This window comes from Equus asinus, chromosome 21 (genome assembly GCF_041296235.1).
Source record: "Equus asinus isolate D_3611 breed Donkey chromosome 21, EquAss-T2T_v2, whole genome shotgun sequence".
NCBI classification, from domain to species: domain Eukaryota; kingdom Metazoa; phylum Chordata; class Mammalia; order Perissodactyla; family Equidae; genus Equus; species Equus asinus.
The window spans coordinates 40,621,943-40,642,599 of record NC_091810.1 but is presented as its reverse complement, the minus strand read 5'-3'; the positions used below and the strand labels follow the sequence as shown (position 1 = coordinate 40,642,599).

At 41.0% G+C, this 20,657-nt stretch overlaps 1 protein-coding gene across 6 annotated transcripts in view; it reads right to left on the bottom strand.

The window, feature by feature from the left end:
- Window positions 1–409: 409 nt before the first annotated feature.
- FHIT (fragile histidine triad diadenosine triphosphatase) overlaps window positions 410–20,657 on the bottom strand; it is a 1,353,587-nt gene continuing 1,333,339 nt past the window's right edge. For all 6 annotated transcript variants that reach the window (XM_014868751.3, XM_070492769.1, XM_070492770.1 and 3 more), the window contains one exon: window positions 410–719. Coding sequence is in view for 1 of the 6 variants with exons in the window: in XM_070492768.1 (XP_070348869.1) it covers window positions 684–719 (36 nt within the window). In the remaining 5 variants the exon portion in view is untranslated. The remainder of the gene's footprint in view (window positions 720–20,657) is intronic.

The following is a 20,657-nucleotide window of genomic DNA, read 5'->3' as shown; positions in this document are numbered from 1 at the left end:
ATCCTTCCTTAAAGAAATTGACTATTATGGGTAAGGGGCATGCTTTCAAACCAACATTGAGAGCTTTTCCCTTCCCTTTCCTTGCATTCCTACCACTCAAAAGGCTCAGTCCCAGGTGTCCCATCACCACATTATGTGTTTATTGGTTTCCTGAAGCTAATTTTGCCACCTTAAGCTCTTTCAGCTCTGCCTCTCTGCACCCAAGGCAGGAGGGGAATATAATGGAGCAAAGGTGGTACATTTCTAGTTCTATTATCTTACTTACCAAGGTGAAAACTCTCTAAATCTTATTTCAGCCTTAACAAACCTTTGGTGAACAGGAAGCACAGTACTTCTAGGAGATCAACTTCCTCAGTTGTACCTTTCAGGGCCTTCAGAATATCAATTTTTAAGTGAGCCAACACACAGATAAATATTTTAACTACCATTTTATTTCCATCCAGGCCAAGGGACAATTTAGACAAGGTTCTATTCTAAGTACACAGCCAAGGCAGCGTGGAAGGGCTGTCGATGCCGTTGTTTTAAAGTTAGCCTGTCAGTCATCGTGATTGAAATATAACCCCCATGCCTTCCACAAGTGTAATAAAATGCTTCGCAAAAGGTTGCAGAATTGTAGGATGTAATAAAGTCTTCTTAGCTTCATTTCCAATGCCGCAGAGTCCTAGAGAATGAGGCCCATTTCCTTATGCCTTGGGATTTGTTCGAGTTACTTTTTGTGCCTGGAAATGACAGAACATAAAAACAGACATTTAGATATAACTGATAGCATTCTTTGAGTCCTGGCAATAAACAAAATGTAAGTTTGCTTACTGCTAATCTGTTAGATTGCCATTAACATTTTACAAGTAGTCAGATACATGTGGGCAGATTATGTGAAATACGTTGGATCCAACCCTGCTGGTGTCTGTCCCCCTGGATCCCCACATTTTCTCTGCCTTCTGCCCACAGCCCATGCCCCCAAGGTCAGCTGCATGGTCTCTTAAGAATGTATTTTACAGACACAAGCTTATATACAAATAAATACATATAAAAGTCTGTATACTTCAGACTTTTATTAATTAGGTGAAAGTAGATTCTCAAATATAGCCATTATCAGAATTACCTGGTGAGCTTGTTAAAAAAAGAGATTTCTTGAGTCTCTTCACCATGTCCTGACTTAGGAGATCCGGAGAGAGGCCAAGAGTCTGTGCTATTTAACAAGCTGTCCATATGAGTCTGAGGTGCCCGGCCCCTGGATTCGGGGAATCAGTGAGCTAGTGTGTGGCAGGCAGAATCAGCTTTGCTTCAAGGCCAAGTTACCTTAAGGATTTGGGTCAGGCCTAAAACCAATCATTTCTACTCATAAAATAGGAAGGGGGAGGGGGAGCCCATTAATCTTATTTGGAAAGGAAAGAAAATTCCTAGGGTATAGAAATGCATTTGATAGCTCTGACACCCTCCTTCTATCCCAAAGGAGAACTTATTGGAGCCGTGGCTTCCGGGCCTTAATTATTGACATGAGTAACATGGATGTGGTCAGGAACCAGACTAGCTGGGGCCGCTAGCTTGGAGGACGATGGACAGGACACACAGTTACAGAAAAGAGAAAGTTCAATAGGAGGGAAAGAAAGATGAGAATTTTACAGGCTCGATTTAATAAAATTTGGGGAAGATTGAAAGAAAGGGCGCTAGGAGATCTTTGGGTCAGCTATCACAGGTGTGATACATGAAAAGATTTTGAGAAACATTACTGAGAAGCACAAATGGACTTCCCTTTCAGTGTTTTCAAGAGACTTCAGTGAAGATTTACATTGCTTTTCAATTATTGTTTGCTCTTTGTGTCTTTGAGTACAACATGCGGACACAGACCTGGGAGGCTGAGGCACAAAGACCCAGCTTCCTGCTGGATCCAGTGTGCAGGTCAAGGATATCCCTGATATGGCTCATTCAACCTCACCCAGGTGAGGACACACTAACACACGCTTCAACCTCTGGTACACGGAGAGGGTTTTTAGTGAGTCTACCACTTTACTTTTTATATAAGTTCATAACAAGGTCAGAGAGCAAAGGTCAGGTAGGGCATCCCTTTGGAATTACATCTGGTCCCTTCTGGGATCCAGAACACAGAAGCCTCATCACTTCTGCTTCAGCTTTCACGTCTGAGCTCATGATATACTCCCACACAGGTCCACTGATGTCTGTAAGTGAGGGGTAGAAAGCAGGGTCTATGCACCAGTCAATCTCCATCACTGCCAAGAAAGGAGCTTATCTCATTCTTATATGACATTGGTATCATCCCCTATGGCGCCCGGCACCACCCATCTCGTCTGGACATACGGGTCATCTCCTGATCATTCATCATTGCTCTTGTCCTTGAACACTTATTGACTTTGAGTCAGAGGCACCTGTGCAGGCCTGAAAATGGATGTGCCCTTTCTTTTCCTCCGCCTCGCCTGTCTAGGGCAGATTTATGTCCTAGGAGAAGTTTCCCTCCGTTTTATTTTTGGTCTCTTGAACGTTGTGGCCCTGTGTTATTTCCCGCACCCGCCCTTCTGGACACCAGCCTTGTAATTTCTGAATCTCCACAGATGCCTCCATCCATACTTGAGCAGGCTTTCTGTCAGTCTACTTACAGTGCTTCTGCAATGCATCCTTCACACAGCTCTGTCATCTAAACTGTCTATCTAGCTTCTTAAGGCTCTGTCTTCAGCAGTTTCTTTTTCTCCAGCTAGCCAGGAAGCTTGTGGGAAGCAGAATTTGCTTTGCATGTCAGAGAACATGTCGAGCTTTGAGGATACTTGGGTCAGAAGTTCAGCCCCATCACTTAGCAGCTGCATGTCTCAGGTCAACGTGAAACACGTGTCTTCAGGAGTGTGTCGAGAGCTGAGTGGGTTTACACACATAGAGCGCCTAGAGCAGTGCGTAGCACGTTATAAATACTCACAAATGTGAGCCTCTGTTACTGTCATTCTCCTTATTTATTCTTTGTATTACATTGCTAGTCAAGAACCATCAGGCAACCACCGGGGCCACAAGGGTCAAAGCAAGTGTGAGTCAGTACTTAGCTACCCAGGGAGCGATTCAGTCTCATTCTTGGGGAGGGACATGTGGGAAACTCATCTTCTGGTTGGACTTCATATACTATGCGCCCTTCTTCCTGTCTGTAGTTTCTTCTGATGTCACCTTTAGACAGTGGAGTTTTCAGTGCTCTCTGGGCATATCAACAAGTGTATTTACTGAGTATGAGTAAGGCTCTGAGGAGGATGCAAAGAGGTGAGTGATTACATCCTCAAGGTGCTGGCAGCCCATTTGAGGAAACGCTTCACACAGGGAGAGGCAGGGCCATAGACAGTCAGGCACCAGGTGAGAAGCCCACAAGATGTGGGCTTTTGGAGTTCCAGAAACAGAAAGCAGGAGACCAGAATGTCTGAAGTTTGACTGATCCCCATGAACATGTGCTTTCCAAATATTTCTACATTCCTGGTAGACTTCATGGCAGATGAGCTGAGACTGTCCCTGTTCCCCTGCAAGGCCACCCTTGAGAAATAACAGGTGGCATTATGAAGCTCCTATTGGGGGTCTGTTTTGCAGAGTGGCGAATGAAGTCAGAAGGGCACACCACCATTGCTCTGAACAGTAGAAGAGGTTTTTGCAGACAGGAGCTTTGAATTTGGAAGGAAAATTAAAATGTCTGATGGAGAAAGTTTAAATAAGTTTTGAGTAAGTTTGCTGTGGGGTGGGGGCTGTGATCTTCATATCCTATCTGTCTCTCCCTGAAACCTTCAGGAAAGTCTTTGAAGTCGATAGGCATTTTGTCATCATGAGTTAGTGAGTACAGGGTGAAAGCAGAGGTACCAAAGGGATCCTACTGGGGTCAAAACTAGACCATGCTGACTTCTCCTTGAACATGCAGGTGTCATCAGGCTCTGTAAAGATTTTTTCCACAAAAAAGTGGGGCAGAATCCTGTTTTCAACAGATCCAACCACCCTCTGCATGCATGCACGGCAACATCTTCTTACAAAGTGTGTCAACGAAGGAGGCCCCTACCTCTTACTACATTTCCTCCTGCACTCCAACAGGCCCAGAGGAGGAGGGCCTCTTCTACTTTGAAGCTAAGAAAACACATCTGTGTCCCTCTCTTCTCTAGGGGAACCTAGATGGGAGCTGGCCACAGTCAATCTACCTTGATAGAGTGTAAAATGACTATTTGGAACCACAAAAACTCAACGCAGCTTTCTTCTGTTTCTTCAAGGAGCGTTTTCTAACTTGAGTGACTTGGAATCACCTGGGGAGATCTACAAACTGCTATGCCTCCATCCCATCCCCAGAGATTCTGATCTAACCTGTTGCTAGTGTGGCCTGGGCCTCTGGAGGGGAATCATTGAGTGTCTGGTGAAGAGCGCCAAGCCTGTCCCCTTCTTGAGCCAGTTCCAAAGTGTGTTTCCAATAAAATGCTCCAAATGCCCCAGAGCGATTCAGATGCTGGAGACAGGTTTCAGTTGCAAATATTCAACTTCTGGTAAGGTTGTCTATCTTCTGTATTCTTAGCAGAACCACACAAATACGTCAAGTGTTATCCTTCAAAAGTAGCACTTCTTGCCCAGGAGGATGAATAAAATGACCTGATTTGCATCCATACCAGCACTGACACCGAAATGGTTTTAAAATCAAGTAGCCACACTCCCCAACAAAATAAAGTCTTGAGACACTAACATAAAACTCCTCTGTAACAACTTTCTTCTTTTACAAGTAACTCAGTTCCTAGCAGGTGAGAGATACAGGCAGACAGCCACGGAAAGTCATTCTGCTCATACCAAAAACAAGGTGAGCAATTTTCTAAGGGCATCACCCCTGACCTCTGCTTTTCAGCTTTTTCTTAATAAACTGGCCTCAGAAATTGGACTACAAAAGCCACTGGTGGCAATCTCTTACAGTAAGTGGGTAAAGGTGAAGCTAGGGGAGAAATGGCAGGGATCAGAGAGCCGCTCTGATGAGCATCTCTGAGGCAATGCAATTATCTTACATCTAGAGATAGGAAGGGCTACCCTGGTGCAGCATCCAGAAACCCAGTGATGTGAGGCTGGACTCGAGAGAACGGTGCAACTTCTCAGCAAGTTTTCTAACTCAAGACTGTTGCTCTGTGGCATGTCCAATATGCTGATTAATAACTTCCTGCGATAAGCCAGTGTTAATTAACTTTCCATTCAACAGAGTCCCTTTTCCAGTCCTCCACATTTGCCTCCTTGCGGGCACAGAAAGCAGCTCTTGGCATCATGGGGCCAGCACCCTTAGGAGGGGAGATACATACCTCTGTGCTATCACGAGGTTGGAGCGCATCCCATGGCTGTCTTTTACAGAGTGGCCACAGACTCAGCATTGTCAGTTTTCTCTTTGAAAGGATAAATCAAACAACAAGAACAGCAGACATGCAAGAAAGATGATGCCCAAGCTTGTAGCTGTGAATGATTTTCTGCAGCCCTGCAGGGCTTATTACCTCCTTTATCCTACCGTGTCCTGGCAAATAGAACTACAGGGGCTTTGAGGCTCGGTGGTGGGAGTGAGGAGGCAGAACAGAGCAAACCCACCCTGGAAAACTCATGCTACCCCTTGAGCATTTCGTTATTGTCCACTTGAAGCCAGAAAGGCTTCTGTCCTACATGTTGGTTCCATTTACATCCACTTCCCTGTATCTGTGCCTAGCAAAGACTCCCTCCTAGGCTTTCTCCTTCTGATGGAGCTTTATTTGTCTCTAAATCTTCAGCTGATATTACTTTTGCCTGAGACTCACTCGAAATGAAAAAGGATTACTTTATATTTACTTGCGTCTTTCACAAGAGAAACTAATTTTGAGAAAGAAAGTCCCTACCAGGTGAAACACTTTCCCTTCCTTCAAACCCTCCAAAGGGGCAAAGGAAGAGCTAAAAGGCATACATGCTTTGTCATTTACTTTGTCTGACAGCTTCTTCTTATCATGCTTCTGAGGGTGACCTTCCTCCAGCATATTCCTTTGCCCTAGTTACGTTCTCTGTTATAATAGAATTTTAGAGCCAAGCATGGAGCAGGCTACCTTTGATAATTAATGGCTCTGAAAGTTTGCTGAGTGTGTTATTTAATTAATGGCACTTGTGTCTGGAGTGTGTACAACTCTGTAGTTGAATAAAAGGTATATTTGCTGAGGGATTATAGACAAATACTCAAGGATCGTCACATTGAGAATTTGTCAGGCTTCAAAACATTTAACAGCCTAATGGAGTAATTATATTTTTCCCTCTCCATCATTTAAAAGGTAGTGAGGTTGATATAACTCTGTCCTTTTTGCCTTGTATGTGAGCTTAGATTACAATCCAAAAAATTCTGGGGCTAATGGATAAAAAGTCTATTACCCAGAGGAGAGGCTCTTATCAAAAATGAAAAGATGAAATCTTTAATGCTATATTTTGAGTATGAAATTGATGGTCAAATAATTATGGTTTACTTCAGTTATTCACCTTTAAGCTATTCTGATTTACATTCAAGTGCTGCATGGGACCAAAAGATCAAGGGTTCAAAATTGGCAAGAAAACAAAGTCTTGGGTTATTGGTAATGGAGAGTATCTCACATCACCCTGATTTCCTGAGATTCTAGTGCTTAGCATGAAATGCAGATTGGGAAAAGGCAAAGATGAACATATCCTGTGCTGAGGCATCGGCAGTCCATTTGGGGGCATCTCTATGGGTCTATCTCCAGTGTGTTCAGATAGAGACTGCACAACTTTTAAGCCTGTATCGTCACTGTGTGCGACTGGGCGTTCTATCCACTCTCTGGGCCACAGTTTCTTCCTTTGTAAAACAATAGTTTGAATTATATGCTCTTTAAACTTCCTTCTAGCCCAAGATGCTCCGAGTCTGATTTTTTCCAGTAGGGACATGGAAGCTGACTGTTGCACCCACAGGAGAGAGAGCTGCTTGCTCACTTTCGGGCCTCAAGGAGTATTTTTTCCAGGAAAAGACCTCTGAGGATATGTAGAGCCATATAAATGTGCAAGAGGACTAGAAGTTTCACCCATTCTCCAGAGCCCAGCCAGATGGTTCAGGGAACTCGAGCCAGGGGCCTGCTTTCCTCTCTCCCTCCCACTCATGGCAGAGACCTCCCTACTCATGGTAGACAGTGGAAACAGAGGCAGTGGCTTGAAAAGCTCAGGTGGAATGAGAAGAGGGGCCCTGAAGGCTATGCTCAGCAGCCTCTCTTTCCTGGGGGGAAGGCAAGCCATATGTCCAGAGCATCTATCAGCCAGCTCCTGTGCTGAGGGAGGTATGGCCTTACGTATGGAAATTTCGTTTAGTCTTCACTTCAGCCCCAGGAGGTAAATATCATAACACCAGTTTACAGCTTGGAAAAGGTCACACAGCAAGTGCAGGATTGGAACCAGATCTGTTTAATTCTAGAGATCAATCTTTCCACAACTACGGTGTCCATTATAGTAGCCGCTAGTCACGTGTGGCTAATGGACACTAAAAAATATGAATGGTCTAAACTGAGATGTGCTGAAAGTGTAAAATATCTACTGGGTTTTGAAGACTTACTCTTAAAAAAAGGATGTAAAATACCTCAATAATTTTTATATTTACATATTTTACACTACTTTTTATAGTATAAAAATACCAAAATGATAATATTTGGATACATTGGATTAAATATAGCATATTATTAACATTAATTTAATCTGTTCTTAATGTGGCTACTAGAACATTATAACTGAGGTCTGGGGCTCACATTCTGTTTCTCATGGACAGTGCTGCTCTGTGACCACAGCCTGGGGCCCAGGCTCTGGAGGGAGTGCAGAGTGAAGCTGGCCCTGGCGGGGTCTCTACGAGTGTCTAAGCGTGGGTATGTAGACATGCACACGTGCAGAAGTCTCAGGCGGGCAATCCTGGAAGGCACCTGACCTGCCCTGGGCACCAGTACAACCTTCATTGGCAAGTGTCTGTACCCCAGCACAATAACTCTTTTTTTTAAGGCCCCCTGGTCTCCCCAACACCTTTGTGCAAACCAGAATCAGCCTCTCTTCCTCCTAGAAGACACTGTGTTGTGTCAGGTTTGGGGCTTGGCCACAGGAGCAAGGGCTGGATTTCAGCCCTACTCCCTTCTGTGGCCTGGCCTTTAAGCAATACTGAGACTGTACAAGCATACAGGGTGGTCCTGACTCAGTCTATATTTAAATATTAGAGAAACTCCATTGTATTGCTGGTGGCAAAATAACATACAAATTTTAATAGACTATTTTGAATCTCAGACAATTTTTCTACTCATAGACAATATAACAACATTCCCAAATCTTTGAAGGGTTAATTTAGTATTTAAGAGCATGGGCTCTGGGTTTGAGTTAGGTCTGTGACTAATTCACTTTGTAACCTTGATCAAGTTACTTTGCCTACCTGTGCCTCCGTTCCAACATCTACAAAACAGGAAAATAATAGTATCTACCTCATAGAGTTGTTCCAAGGATTCAAGATGAGAAGTAAGGCACTTAGCTCAGTACCTGGCCCAGAGAAAGGTCTAGACTGTAAAGAAATGACAGTTATTGCCACTCATTTATTCACTCAGCAAGTGTTTTTGAGCACCCGTGATATGCTAGAAGCTATTCTAGGTACTGGAGACACATGGCAAATGGAAGAGACAAGGGCCCTGTGCTTGGACGCGGAGCTGCTGGTGGACCATATAGAAAACCAAATAAATCTATAATATGATGGCAGCTGATGGTGAGCACTACAGGATAACGCAAGTTTATGGGATAGAAGGAAACTAGGGTCATATTTGATGGGATCCAGTAAGAAGAAAGCAGGAAGGCTGGAAGAGAGAGTTGGAGGAGAATCATGAGAGATGAGACTGGGTTTTATTGTGAGTCTTTTACTGTGGCCTACAAGGCCTCATTGATCAGGCCTCCAGTTTCCAAGCTGTGCAGGAGGGACAAGATCTGGTTTCTCATTTAAAAGGATCATAATCTAAGCCCATTTCCTATTTTAATGTGTTCATTCTCTTGTATGACCTTGGGTGAGTTTGAGGGTGTAAATATGTATTTTTAAGTCATAGTCAAGAGTTGACATATGATATTCTATATAAAGAAGTTGTATTTTTAACTGCAGTATCATGAAAGCTTACCCAGAACAAAGAGAGTCCTTAGGTTTTACTAAAAATGAAAATTTTTAAAAATTAAAATTTTTCTTTTAAATTTTTGCACTACTTTTCATTTCCATTAAGTCTCATTCTTTTAAAGGAATAAGGAAATTAAAACTGACAGCACACAAGATCTTCCACCTTAAAAGAAAATCCCGCCTCCTTAGATAACAGATCCTTGAGAGGAGAGTAATAAAGCCAAACTTTGATAGGGGTGGCAGAGATAAGTGCTGATTTACCACATTAGGCATATTCCTTGTTCCAAATTGATAACTCTGGAATCTGGAGGAGCCACGGAGAGACTGGGTAAGAGAAAAACAGTTCTAAGAGCAGCCCAGAGCTCCACAGAGCCAAGACTGGCCTTCCGCCTGTTAGAAAGCTTCCCTTTCCTATAGCTATATCCCTGGGTTATCATTTCTAATTAAAAACTGATTCAGGCCAGGGGCTGGCCCCACGGCCGAGTGGTTAAGTCTGTGCGCTCCGCTGCAGGCGGCCCAGTGTTTCGTTGGTTCGAATCCTGGGCACGGACATGGCACTGCTCATCAAACCACGCTGAGGCAGCATCCCACATGCTACAACTAGAAGGACCCACAACGAAGAATATACAACTATGTACTGGGGGGATTGGGGAGAAAAAGGAAAAAATAAAATCTTTAAAAAAAAAAAAAAAAACTGATTCAGGCCATATAATGGGCTTTCACTTCTTCAAAGCAATACCACACTGTCAGTTTGCAGCTCATATGCCCATAGTTCTCAACTATTCATGGGCCTCATTGGAACGAGATGTGGAGCTTTGGCAGAGGAAAAGTGCTAAGAACATGTAATTACATTCAAAGCCATTTTGCCTGTCTTAAAGAAATGAAAATGATCTTCTGGTTTTTATAGACCTTCTTGACCTAAAGATATCTGCTGGCGGAAAGAGAATCCTCAATTGGGTTCTTTTAATGCTTTAATTATTATGTGATCTATCATCTTATGCTCTGACTCACACACTGAAAAATCTCTTAAATATGCATTAAAATTGATTGGCTAATCCTAGACCATGGGGTGACTCTTGGAGGGCATGTAATTGTGTGTGGGCATGGGGGGTGAGACACAAGTGACACAAAGTCAACTACTTTATGGTGCGATAAGGTAGGGAAATCAATCTGGTCACAGGGACGATTGACATTGTACTGCCGACTTGCACAGAACTCAGTTACATGCTTAGTTGTTTTTGAATCAGTCTTGCTGATTCAGATTCACCACCAGCTCTTCCAGGGCTGGATGTATTTCACTAACTGTGCCTCCGACAGTATTTGGCTCAAAGTGGGATCTCAGTAGTTGGGGACTGAGTTCTAGAACCTGAAGGTTAAAAAGGTCCTTCGGAAGGCAAGCAGTCTATGCCCATGTTGTAGCCAGGACTCTTTCGATGGCAAGCGAAGGAACCCCATTTCAAATGAGACTCTGGAGAAAGCAACTTACTGACCTTTTAACTGTGAAAGATGGATGAACATGGGAATTCCTCCCCTCTCTTTACTTTTTGTCTCCCCTGACTCTGGGCCTTCTCCTGCATCAGACTTCTCTAAATGATGAGCACTAGCCCTGTCAGGGGCCTTCTCTCTCTAGGTCCATACACCAAAGGTAGGGAGGAACTCTAATTGGCCCAGCTGGCATCACAGGCCCAGAATTTCAGCCTTTGGATGAGACTGGCAGTTCCAAATTCAAATGTTTGCTCTACCCCATCCTATTTTCGGCTTGACTCTCTCAACAATCTTCCAAATGTTTTGAAATCCAAGAGATAACTGCAGACTCTTGGTGACAACCCTTTATCTCGAGAGGAAGCCCCAACTGAGAGGTCTCAAATGGAGCCTTTGGGACTCCTCACTGATCCCAAGAACCCAACATTTAATGCATTATGGCCCAGGGTTGATCAGCTGTGATTCCTTTCTGTTCGTTGAGTGCATTGTTAGCTTTCAGGCAAATATTCAGTCCCTCATTGTTGCTGCATAGGAAAACAGGGGACAGCACTGTCCCTTCAGCAGGGTGGTTGTGACCCTGGATCAAGTGACCTATACAAAGCTGCCAGCATGGGAATCATCAAATGCTGGCTCTTTTCCTGAAGTTGGAGAAGAAGCAAGAGTAAGCTGTAGCTCGCACCCCAGCTTCGATATATAACTCTTGTCTTCAGTTAGCTAGAGTTGAAGCAGGGGAGGACATTTCTAAACACAGACCCACAAATTTTACTGTGATGGTGTGGGCTCCAGAGTCAGACTGCCTGGACTTGAACCCTGACTCTCTGCGTATAAACTGAGAGGCCTTGGGCAAGTCCCGGAGCTGCCTTAAGCCTCAGTTTCCACATCTGAAAATCAGAACAGTACTAGAATGTTGTTGTGGGGTTTAATTGAAACAAAACCTGTAAAGTGCTTAGTATAACTAGCCCATAATAAGCTCTCCATAAGTGGTATCATTAAGAATCATTAATCATAAAGCGTCTTCTCTGTGGTGATCTCTGCTACTCAGTTCCTGAGATAATGATCTGGTTGGCCGGTGTGGCCTCTTAAAGTCAGGGAGGATGGCCAAGAGGAGGAGAATCGACTCTCTGATGTAGTAACAGAGCGTCTGTAAAGATTACATGCAGCGATTATACTTTTTTGTTTGAGCCTATTATGGAATAATTGAATATCCAGGCAGCAATTAGACCATACATTAAAATCAATCTCTTCCTTCCTTTTCTTTTGTCCTTAATTTAAAATTTTTCATTTATCTGATTTATTTTTAGTCCTCTTTATGGTGAAATACAATACATACAGAAAAGTGCAGAAGATATATATATATATGGCTTAGAGAATTAATATAAATATATATATGGCTTAGCGAATTAATGTAAAGCAAACACGTCTCTCCACACCCTCATGGCAAGGAATAGAACATTGCCAGCCTCCTTCCACCTTCCCGCACCACATTCCTGTTCCCAGTCCCAATGCTTCCTTGCCTCCCCCACCAAGGTAACCATTGGGCTGATTTTATGGTGATGGCTTCCTTGCTTTCCCTTATAATTTTACCCTCTAAATGAATGTATCTCTAACCACTATAATTTAGTTGTGCCTGTTTTGAACTTTGCGTGAATGCAGGCACACAGTATGTATTCTTTTGTGTGTTTCTGTTGTTCCACCTTCTTGCAAACAGTTGATACTGTCAGTCTTGTAAATTTGGACTCTTGTGGTGGGTGTATAGTGGTATTTCATTGTGATTTAAGTTTACATTTCCCTGATGACTGAAGATTATTATTGGCCATTTCGATACCTATTTTTTATGACGTGCTTATTTGAATCCTTTTGTATATTCTATTGGACTATTGACTTTTTCTTATAGATCTGTAAGGTTTTTTCTTTTTCTCTTCCTTAAAAAAAAATTATCTTCTGGATACTGGTCCTTTGTTGGTTACCTGTGTGGTAAATACTTTTTCCCCTCTGGGTCTTGACTTTTCCCACTCTAAATGGTGTCTTTTCATAAACAGAATTTCTTATTTATTTTTTTGAGGAAGGTTAGCCCTCAGCTAACATCTGCCACCAATCCTCCATTTTTTTTTTTTTTGCTGAGGAAGACAGCCCTGAGCTCACATCTGTGCCCATCTTCTTCTACTTTATATGTAGAACGCCTACCACAGCGTGGCTTGCCAACCGGTGCCATGTCCACACCTAGGATATGAACTGACAAACCCCAGGCCGCTGAAGTGGAACATGCAAACTTAACTGCTGCGCCACCAGGCCAGCCCCTAGAATTTCTTACTTTGAATGTGGCCCAATTTATCAATCTTTTTTTATAGTAATGCTTTTTGTGTCCTATTTAAAAAGTCTTTCCCTATAGCCAGATCATGAAGATATTCTCCTATATTATCTTCTAAAAGCTTTATTGTTTTTCACTTCACATTTGAATTACAATCTACCTGGAACTGACTTTTTCATGTCATGTGACGTAGGGTAGACTTTCATTAGTTTTCTACATGAATGTCCAGTTTTCCCAGAACCATTTATTGAAGATGTTTTCCTTTCCCCACAGCTCTGTGATGTCATTTTTATGATAAATCAAGTGTTCACATATGCCAAGACGTTTTTCTGGGTTTTCTCTTTTGTTCCATCAGTCAATTTATTCTTGTACCAATACCATGCTCTCTTAACTTTTGTAGCCTTGTAATAAGTCAATATCCTATAGAGTAAGCCCTCCTAGGCTTCTATTTTGTCCTTTTAACAGTCTCTGGCTACATTTCCATAAGCATTTTAGAATCAACTTGTCAATTTTCCCCAACACACACACACACACACACACACACCCAAAACACTGAATTTATAGGTCAATTTGAGAATTGAGTCTTTATAAAATTGAGTCATTCATCTCTTCATTTATTTAATTCCTCTCTAACGCCTCTTAATAACATTTTATAGTTTTCTGTCTAGAAGTGTACATATGTTTAATTATTCTTAGGCATTTGATTTCTGATCTTAATTTAAGCTAACTAACTTTAATTTTTTCTATTTTCTAACTGTGTGGCTGTTATGGACTGAATGTCTGTGTGCCTGCAAAGTTCATATGTTGAAGCCCTAACCCCGAGTGTGACAGTAACAGAAGGTGGGGCCTTTGCGAGGTAATTAGGTTTAGATTCGGTCATGAGAGTGGGGCCCTCATGGTGGGTTAGTGTCTTTAAAAGAAGAGGGAGACTAAAGATCACTCTCTTTCTTCCACGTGAGGGCACAGTGAGAAGGAGGCTGCACAAGCCAGGAAAAGGGCTCTCACCAGAACCTGACCAGGCCCCCTGAGCTGGGACTTCCAGCCTCCAGAAGCACGAGAAATAAATTCCTGATGTTTAAGTCACACAGTCTATGGTATTTTGTCATGGCAGCCCAAGCTCACTAAGACAATGGCTGATATACAGAAATTCAAAACTTACATGTATCGATCTTATATTCAGAGGCCTTGCTAAGTTTACTGATTAATTCTAATTGTTTCTTAGTAGATTCTTTTATGTTTTCTGCATACACCATGTTGTCTACAAAAAATGACAGATTTATTCCTTTCTTTCTAATCTTCCTACCTTTTCTTTATTGTTCTTGCCTAACTATACTAGCTGGGACCTTGAGTACGTTGTGAAATCCAAGGCTAATAGTGAATATTCTTATCTTACTTACAACCTCAGATGAATAGTATTCAACATTTCACTCAAGTATAAATTCCCTTCTAGTCTAGTTTTTCTACAGCTTTTATATTTATTAAGTTGGATATTGAATTCGATCAACACTTTTTTCTTTGCATCTACTAAGATGATCCTGCCATTTTCTCCTTTATTAGTCTGGTGAATGACATTACTTGATAATCTAATGTGAAACCAACATGGCATCGGTCATAATGTATTATCCTTGTCATAGATTGTGCATACACACACAAACATGCACACAATTAACCTATCAGATATCTTTGCTATCTTTTAGGACTTTGGCATCTGTGTTCCCAAGTGCAACTGGTCTGTAGATCCCCTTTCTGTTATGTTCTTGTCAGGTTCACGTGTAAGGCAACTCTTATTAAGAATAATATTAATTCTTGATAAGATTGTTGTGTCTTTCTTAATTGTGTGGTAGAATTCACCAGTAAAGCTATCTGGGCCTGACATTTTCTTTGTGGGTAGGCTTTGAATTCAGCTTTGATTTTTTTTTAATAGTTATCAAACTATTAATATTTTCTTTTTCACTTTGTATCAGTTTGTGTAAGCTGTATTTTTTCTAGAAACTTAAGGTAATCCAAATTTTAAAACTTATTGGTCTATAATTATTCATTATATGTTCTTATCCTTTCTTAATGACTGCAATATCTAGAAAGATGTTCAGCACGTTAACTTTCAGCTTTTATTTTCTTCCAGTAAATGTATACGTTGTAATTAAAAGTAAATTACCTCTAAACACACTGGTAGTTGCAGCTACAAGTTTTAGTTTTCTTCACTCAGTTCAAAATGGTTTCTAATTTCCACTTGATTTCTTCTTTAGAATTCCTTTAGTATAAGTCTGCTGGTGACGAATTCTCTCAGCTTTTGTCAGAAAATGTGTTTATCTGACTTTCATTCTATTAGAATATGTTAACTGGGCATGGAAATCTAGATTGGCAGTTATTTTCTTTCAGCTTTTTAGGGATGTCATTCCATCGTCTTCTGATTTTCTTTGTTTTTTGTTGCCTTTGGTCTGACTATTACTCCTTTGAAAGTAAGTTCTTTTTTTTTTTCACTATTAAATCTAACAACTCACCAGTGGATTTTCTGCAGTTTCATCATGATGTGCCTAGGTGTGCATTCTACATCCCCTGCTCGAGGTTTGGTGTGTTCTTGAATTTCTGGATTGGTGGCTTTTGCCAGTTTAAGAAAATTCTCAGTTATTATCTCTTTAAGCACAGCTTCCACTGAAACTGTGTTTTGGAATTGTGAATAAATGTCTACTAGGCTTTCTCTTATATTCTATATCTCTGCCCTCTCTTCTACTTTTTCCCACTCTCATCTCTTTATGGTTCATTCTGGATATTTTCACACAGCTCATCTTTAAGTTCACTAATTCTCTTTTTGGCTGTGCAAAATGTGCTCCCAAATTCATTCTTTGGGTTATTGTATTTTTTAGTTCTAGAATTTCTATTCAGTTCTCTTTCACATCATCTCTATCTTTCTTAGAGATTCCAGCTATCTGCTGAAATTGTTTTTAATCTTGTCTTTTCTACCCATAAAAAAGTAGAGTTTTTTTTAACGGCTATGGGTGATAATTCCAGTTTTAGGTACCCTGTGATCCTAATCTTATTTGTATTGTTTTTTTTCCTCATATGCTGTGTGTGTGTGTACACACTCATATATTGGGCATTCTATTTGAAAAATAAATTATTGGTAGAAGTAATTTAAGATTTGGATAGCATTATTTTCTCCTAGAGGTGATATTTCTTTGCCTCTTCCAGGAGCCTAACGGGACAAGCAATTTGGGATCAACTTAATCCAATTCCTATGACTGAGACTTTCGCAATCACCAAGATGATTTGAAATTGGGCTGTAGTTGGTACCAGGGCTGGTTTCTGTCTGGCTCACTCTTTTTCCAAGGGTACCACTTTCCCAGATCTTTGAATTCCCACCTGGGTATAGAGGTTTAGGAAGGGCTCTACCATTGGCAACCCAGGTTTTATTGCTCTAGCTCTAGCTGCTTTTCCAACACTCACAAATGCCCTCAGAGGGAAGCAACCCCAAATGCTGGATCATTTCTCTGGATTTCTGTCTTCTTTTGGATCTTGACCCTGTAATCTTTTGCTACGTTATTATTTTTAACAGATATTTTCTTACAATTTGTACAATTTTTCTAGCTGAACACAGTGGGAGGTTTGATTCAAATTAATTGGCATTAGTAATAGAAGTCACTCTTTTTCTTTTCATTTTTGGTGGTCTGAAAACATCCTGCCCTACAGGTTTTATTCTTTAATTACTGTTTAAACTAATTTCTCATAACCTAAACATTTCTACAATTTATCATTTTAAACATATAATAGAAATCAAAGGGAAAATAATGAATCTACATATTGGCATAGCTAATGGACTCTCAGAGTCTCCATCGCTTATCATTCATGATAAATTGGAGGTAGGATAACATAACAATGTGTCTTTTGGATCTTCAGAGAAGTATTGACACCAGAAGGAGCACAATTTAGAGCTGTCTTTGCTACCCATTGTTTGGTGTTATGCTTATAATAAACCTAAAATACAAGTAAAATGCTTTCCATCATAGCAATTCAGAACTAGGGAAAGTAAGGTGCAAAAAAGTAACATGTCCAGAGACACATGAGTTCAGAGAATAAGTTTAGTGGCTATTGATAGGAAACCACCTTAAATTACTTAAAGACATTTCCACTGAGAGTAAAAAGCAAAATGGCAGATAATCCAGACATCATTCCTAGGAGACTGCAGAATGTCTTTTTATTTTTTGTTTTTGTTTTTTCGTTGGTGAGGAAGCTTGGCCCTCAGCTAACATCTGTTGCCAATCTTCCTCTTTTTGCTTGAGGAAGATTGTCACTGAGCTAATATCTGTGCCAATCTTCCTCTATTTTGTATGCGGATCACTGCCATAACATGGCTTGATGAGTGGTCTGCAGGTCTGTGCCCGGGATCCAAACCTGTGACCTCTGGGCCGCCAAAGCAGAGCAAGCAAACGTAATGACTATGCCACCGGTCTTGCCCCCATAATGTCTTTTTATACTTTCATCAGTGATGGATATGCCTGTTGCTTAGGACAAGTGATTGAAAAACAGATTTCTTTTTGGGAGCAGGCTGGGACATAACTTTCACAAAACTATAATGTTCACTTTACCAGTCCTTTCTTTTCAAAGCACATTCTAGAAAGTTCTGTGTAAAGCTCAAGACAAGCATTTGCCTTAGAACAGACATTACCTGCCACCTAACTTTTTCTCTGGGTTGCAGATTATTTACCTGAGGCTCTAAAAGGGGAAGAAAGGTTTGCCTTTCACATCCTGTATGATAGGGTTGCAAAATGGTAATACTGAACAAAAATAGGTCAGTGCATTGGGGTCTGGAGAAGGCAATGAGGGGGTGGCAGGCATTCATCCCCTAAAGGAGTTGGGTACAAGAAAGTGAAGGTGTGTTTCCAAGATGGCTTCCCCAGCACTCTCTTCTCTTGTTTTCGTAGGGCTCCTGCCATCTCCAAAAGGCACGTTCTGCCTCACTTATCCTTAAGGAGAAAAGATGGGAAGGAGGAAGAGGAGAGGGCACATTACACAGAATGTGGCTGGGGTCTAATTTTACTAATTACACCATTGGGACAAATGGTGACATTTTCATTCTCTAAATGTACCCTCTCTTCCCTCCATGTTTTAGACTTGACTTTAATAAATAAGACACTCAGTCTCCATTGCTCACCACTCATAATAGATTAGAGGTAGTAGAAGTTACTGCAGGGTCTTTTGGATCATGAGAGAAGCATTAAAACCAGAAGGAGCACAATTTACAGCTGCTTCTTCTGGCATAACCTTCATTGATTGGTTGAGTACCTACATGATAATGGAGCACTTATTATGCAAGAGGTGGCTCACAGACATTTTAGGCACAGGATGGAGTGCATTGCACAAATATTAGCTATTATTAATTGATCAATGATTGTTAATGTGAATTTTCATAGTTTTTCTGCATATTAACCTCCCATGACCTCTAGGAGAGAGTTTTTTCCCAGCTGTCTTTCTGGCAGAGACAAAGACAAAATGAGAAAAGAGAAAGGAAAGGACTACATAGAGTAGAAGAGAGCAAGTAGAAAAAGAAAAAACAAGTCTTGGGAGTGGGTAGAAGTTTTTAGAAGGTTTTTGCCACACAAGAACATGCAGATTGATGTGTGATACACTTCTGTATCCATTTCTGGAGATGAGATTAGGATGAAGATGATAATGATGATGGTGATGATAGGCTTTATTTCATTATCTTTTTGCAAGATGCAAGTAAAATTTGAAACTTAAAATTATTTTTGGCATTTGGATTACACTTTTCTGAAAAGGACTCTGTGCTGATGGATCATGTAGTTCCAAGATTCATAAGAGTTTAAATTAACGATGGGACACTAGTCATTTCTATCACCAGTTGAGCTAAATCTCAACAGAACAGTTCTGTAGATTCTTTACGCATCAGTAGCCTGTGGGAATCTTTTGCCTGAACCATTGGGCACATGTTAGAGAAAGCTGGATCTTGGTAAAACATATTAAAAATAATCAAGTTAACTAAAAACTCATTTTGGAACCATGAGGCAGACTGTCTTGTAGGATGTTTATAAAGGGAATGTTTATAAAGTATAACTAGATAGTCATCCTTTTGAGTTTTGGTAAAAGAAATCTTGAATGGGACATTAGATTTGATTACTTCTAAAGTCTCTATGATTCTATGGTTTATCATTCCCAATTTAGGCCCATAGGGACTTGATTTCTATTTATCGAATGTAAACAATTGAGTCTTTAATTCCTTGCTACTGAAATTAGGTTCTATGAACATAGTTTACACAGAATGAGGAGAGAGGCAGCATAATCGAGTAGGAACATGGACTGTAGAGGGAAAAAAGCACACTGAAGTCTCTTTTCTTGCTGCATTTAGGATGATGGGTCCCTTTTCTGGCAGAATTTTTGAATATACTAAAGCTCATTTGTCTTAAACAAGGGATCTTGCACTTCTACCCCAAAGAAAATCTTTTACTGCATCAATTTGAGGATGGCTGAAAGAGTGTTGGCAAACACTTTCATTGGTATTGATGATACCACTACACGGAGATTACCCAGTGGGTTTAGGACTGAACTAGTCAAAGAGCTGAAGTTAACCCTTCTTCTTACCCAAGAAAACATGAGATTACTATGATCTGCTCCCTGAGCTTTTCTCATCAGAGGCTGCCATGCTGAGAGGAGACCTTCTCTGAGAAAGTTGAGAATTTTTTCAAGTTGGTAGGGTAGATTTCAAAAGGCACAATTCAGTGACTAGTACATTGTTAAATAAGCAAGCTTGTCCTTTCTCGTCCACCTGGACTGTCCATGATTATGATATAAGTGTGGTCCAGTGGCTGAAATTATGGTGATTTTAAAAAAATGCCAGAGTCAAAATTTTGCTTTGACAGAGTAGTATCTGTAACTACTAATAATGCTGTTTTGGGCTGACTCAGTTGCTTTGAAATTGCACAGCTCCATTGTGAGTAAATGAGAGGCAACCAATTATCTATAAAATAACAGCACGCACAGAGGAGAGTTTGATGAATTACAAATGAACTCTGCTGACACAACAGGATGTGGAAACCTACCTGCTCTGACTTTCTTTAAGAGTTAGGGGTGATACTTATATATTTTACAAACAACATACCCTACTCAATTCCGACATGGGGTGGGAGTGAGGACAGGGAGAAGATAAAAATCTTCCTCCACTGGTACACATCACTGCTTTAAAATTAAGTAGGAAACTTAGCATGGGTGTGTATAGGTAGTAAATCTGAGTATTAAATACCTAAATAATTACTATGTTCCAGGAAGGATGCAAGATTGGTAAGGAACGCAGATCTGCTGTCATCCAATGTAATTTAGAATATAGACTAAAAGAGCCATTGAAGGACCCTTATCCCGGAACTCAGCCCAGTGTGTGGCAGCCAATGCATAAATTCACCTAAGCAGAAGGCAGATGTTGAATTCCTGGAACCAAAGGATTGCCACCCTCATCAGGTGGAGAATGAGACATCTGCAGCTTCATTCAGCAACCCTTGGACTGTTGGCTTTTCCTGAGCATGGCAAAGGCAATGTCTATTTTTCACTACTGCTTAAGAAATTGCAACTCAAAGTCATTTTCTGCTAGGCAAAGGTTACAGAGAGCAGCCAAGACACTAAAACATCCTGCAGAGTTGTATGGGAAGATCAAGAGAATTCTTCTACACAGCTAAGCTAATGTTGGTCCCTGATGGTTCCAAGGGGCTGAGTTTTGGAATGTTGATCTTTGTGGTCTGTGGCAGTCTTATC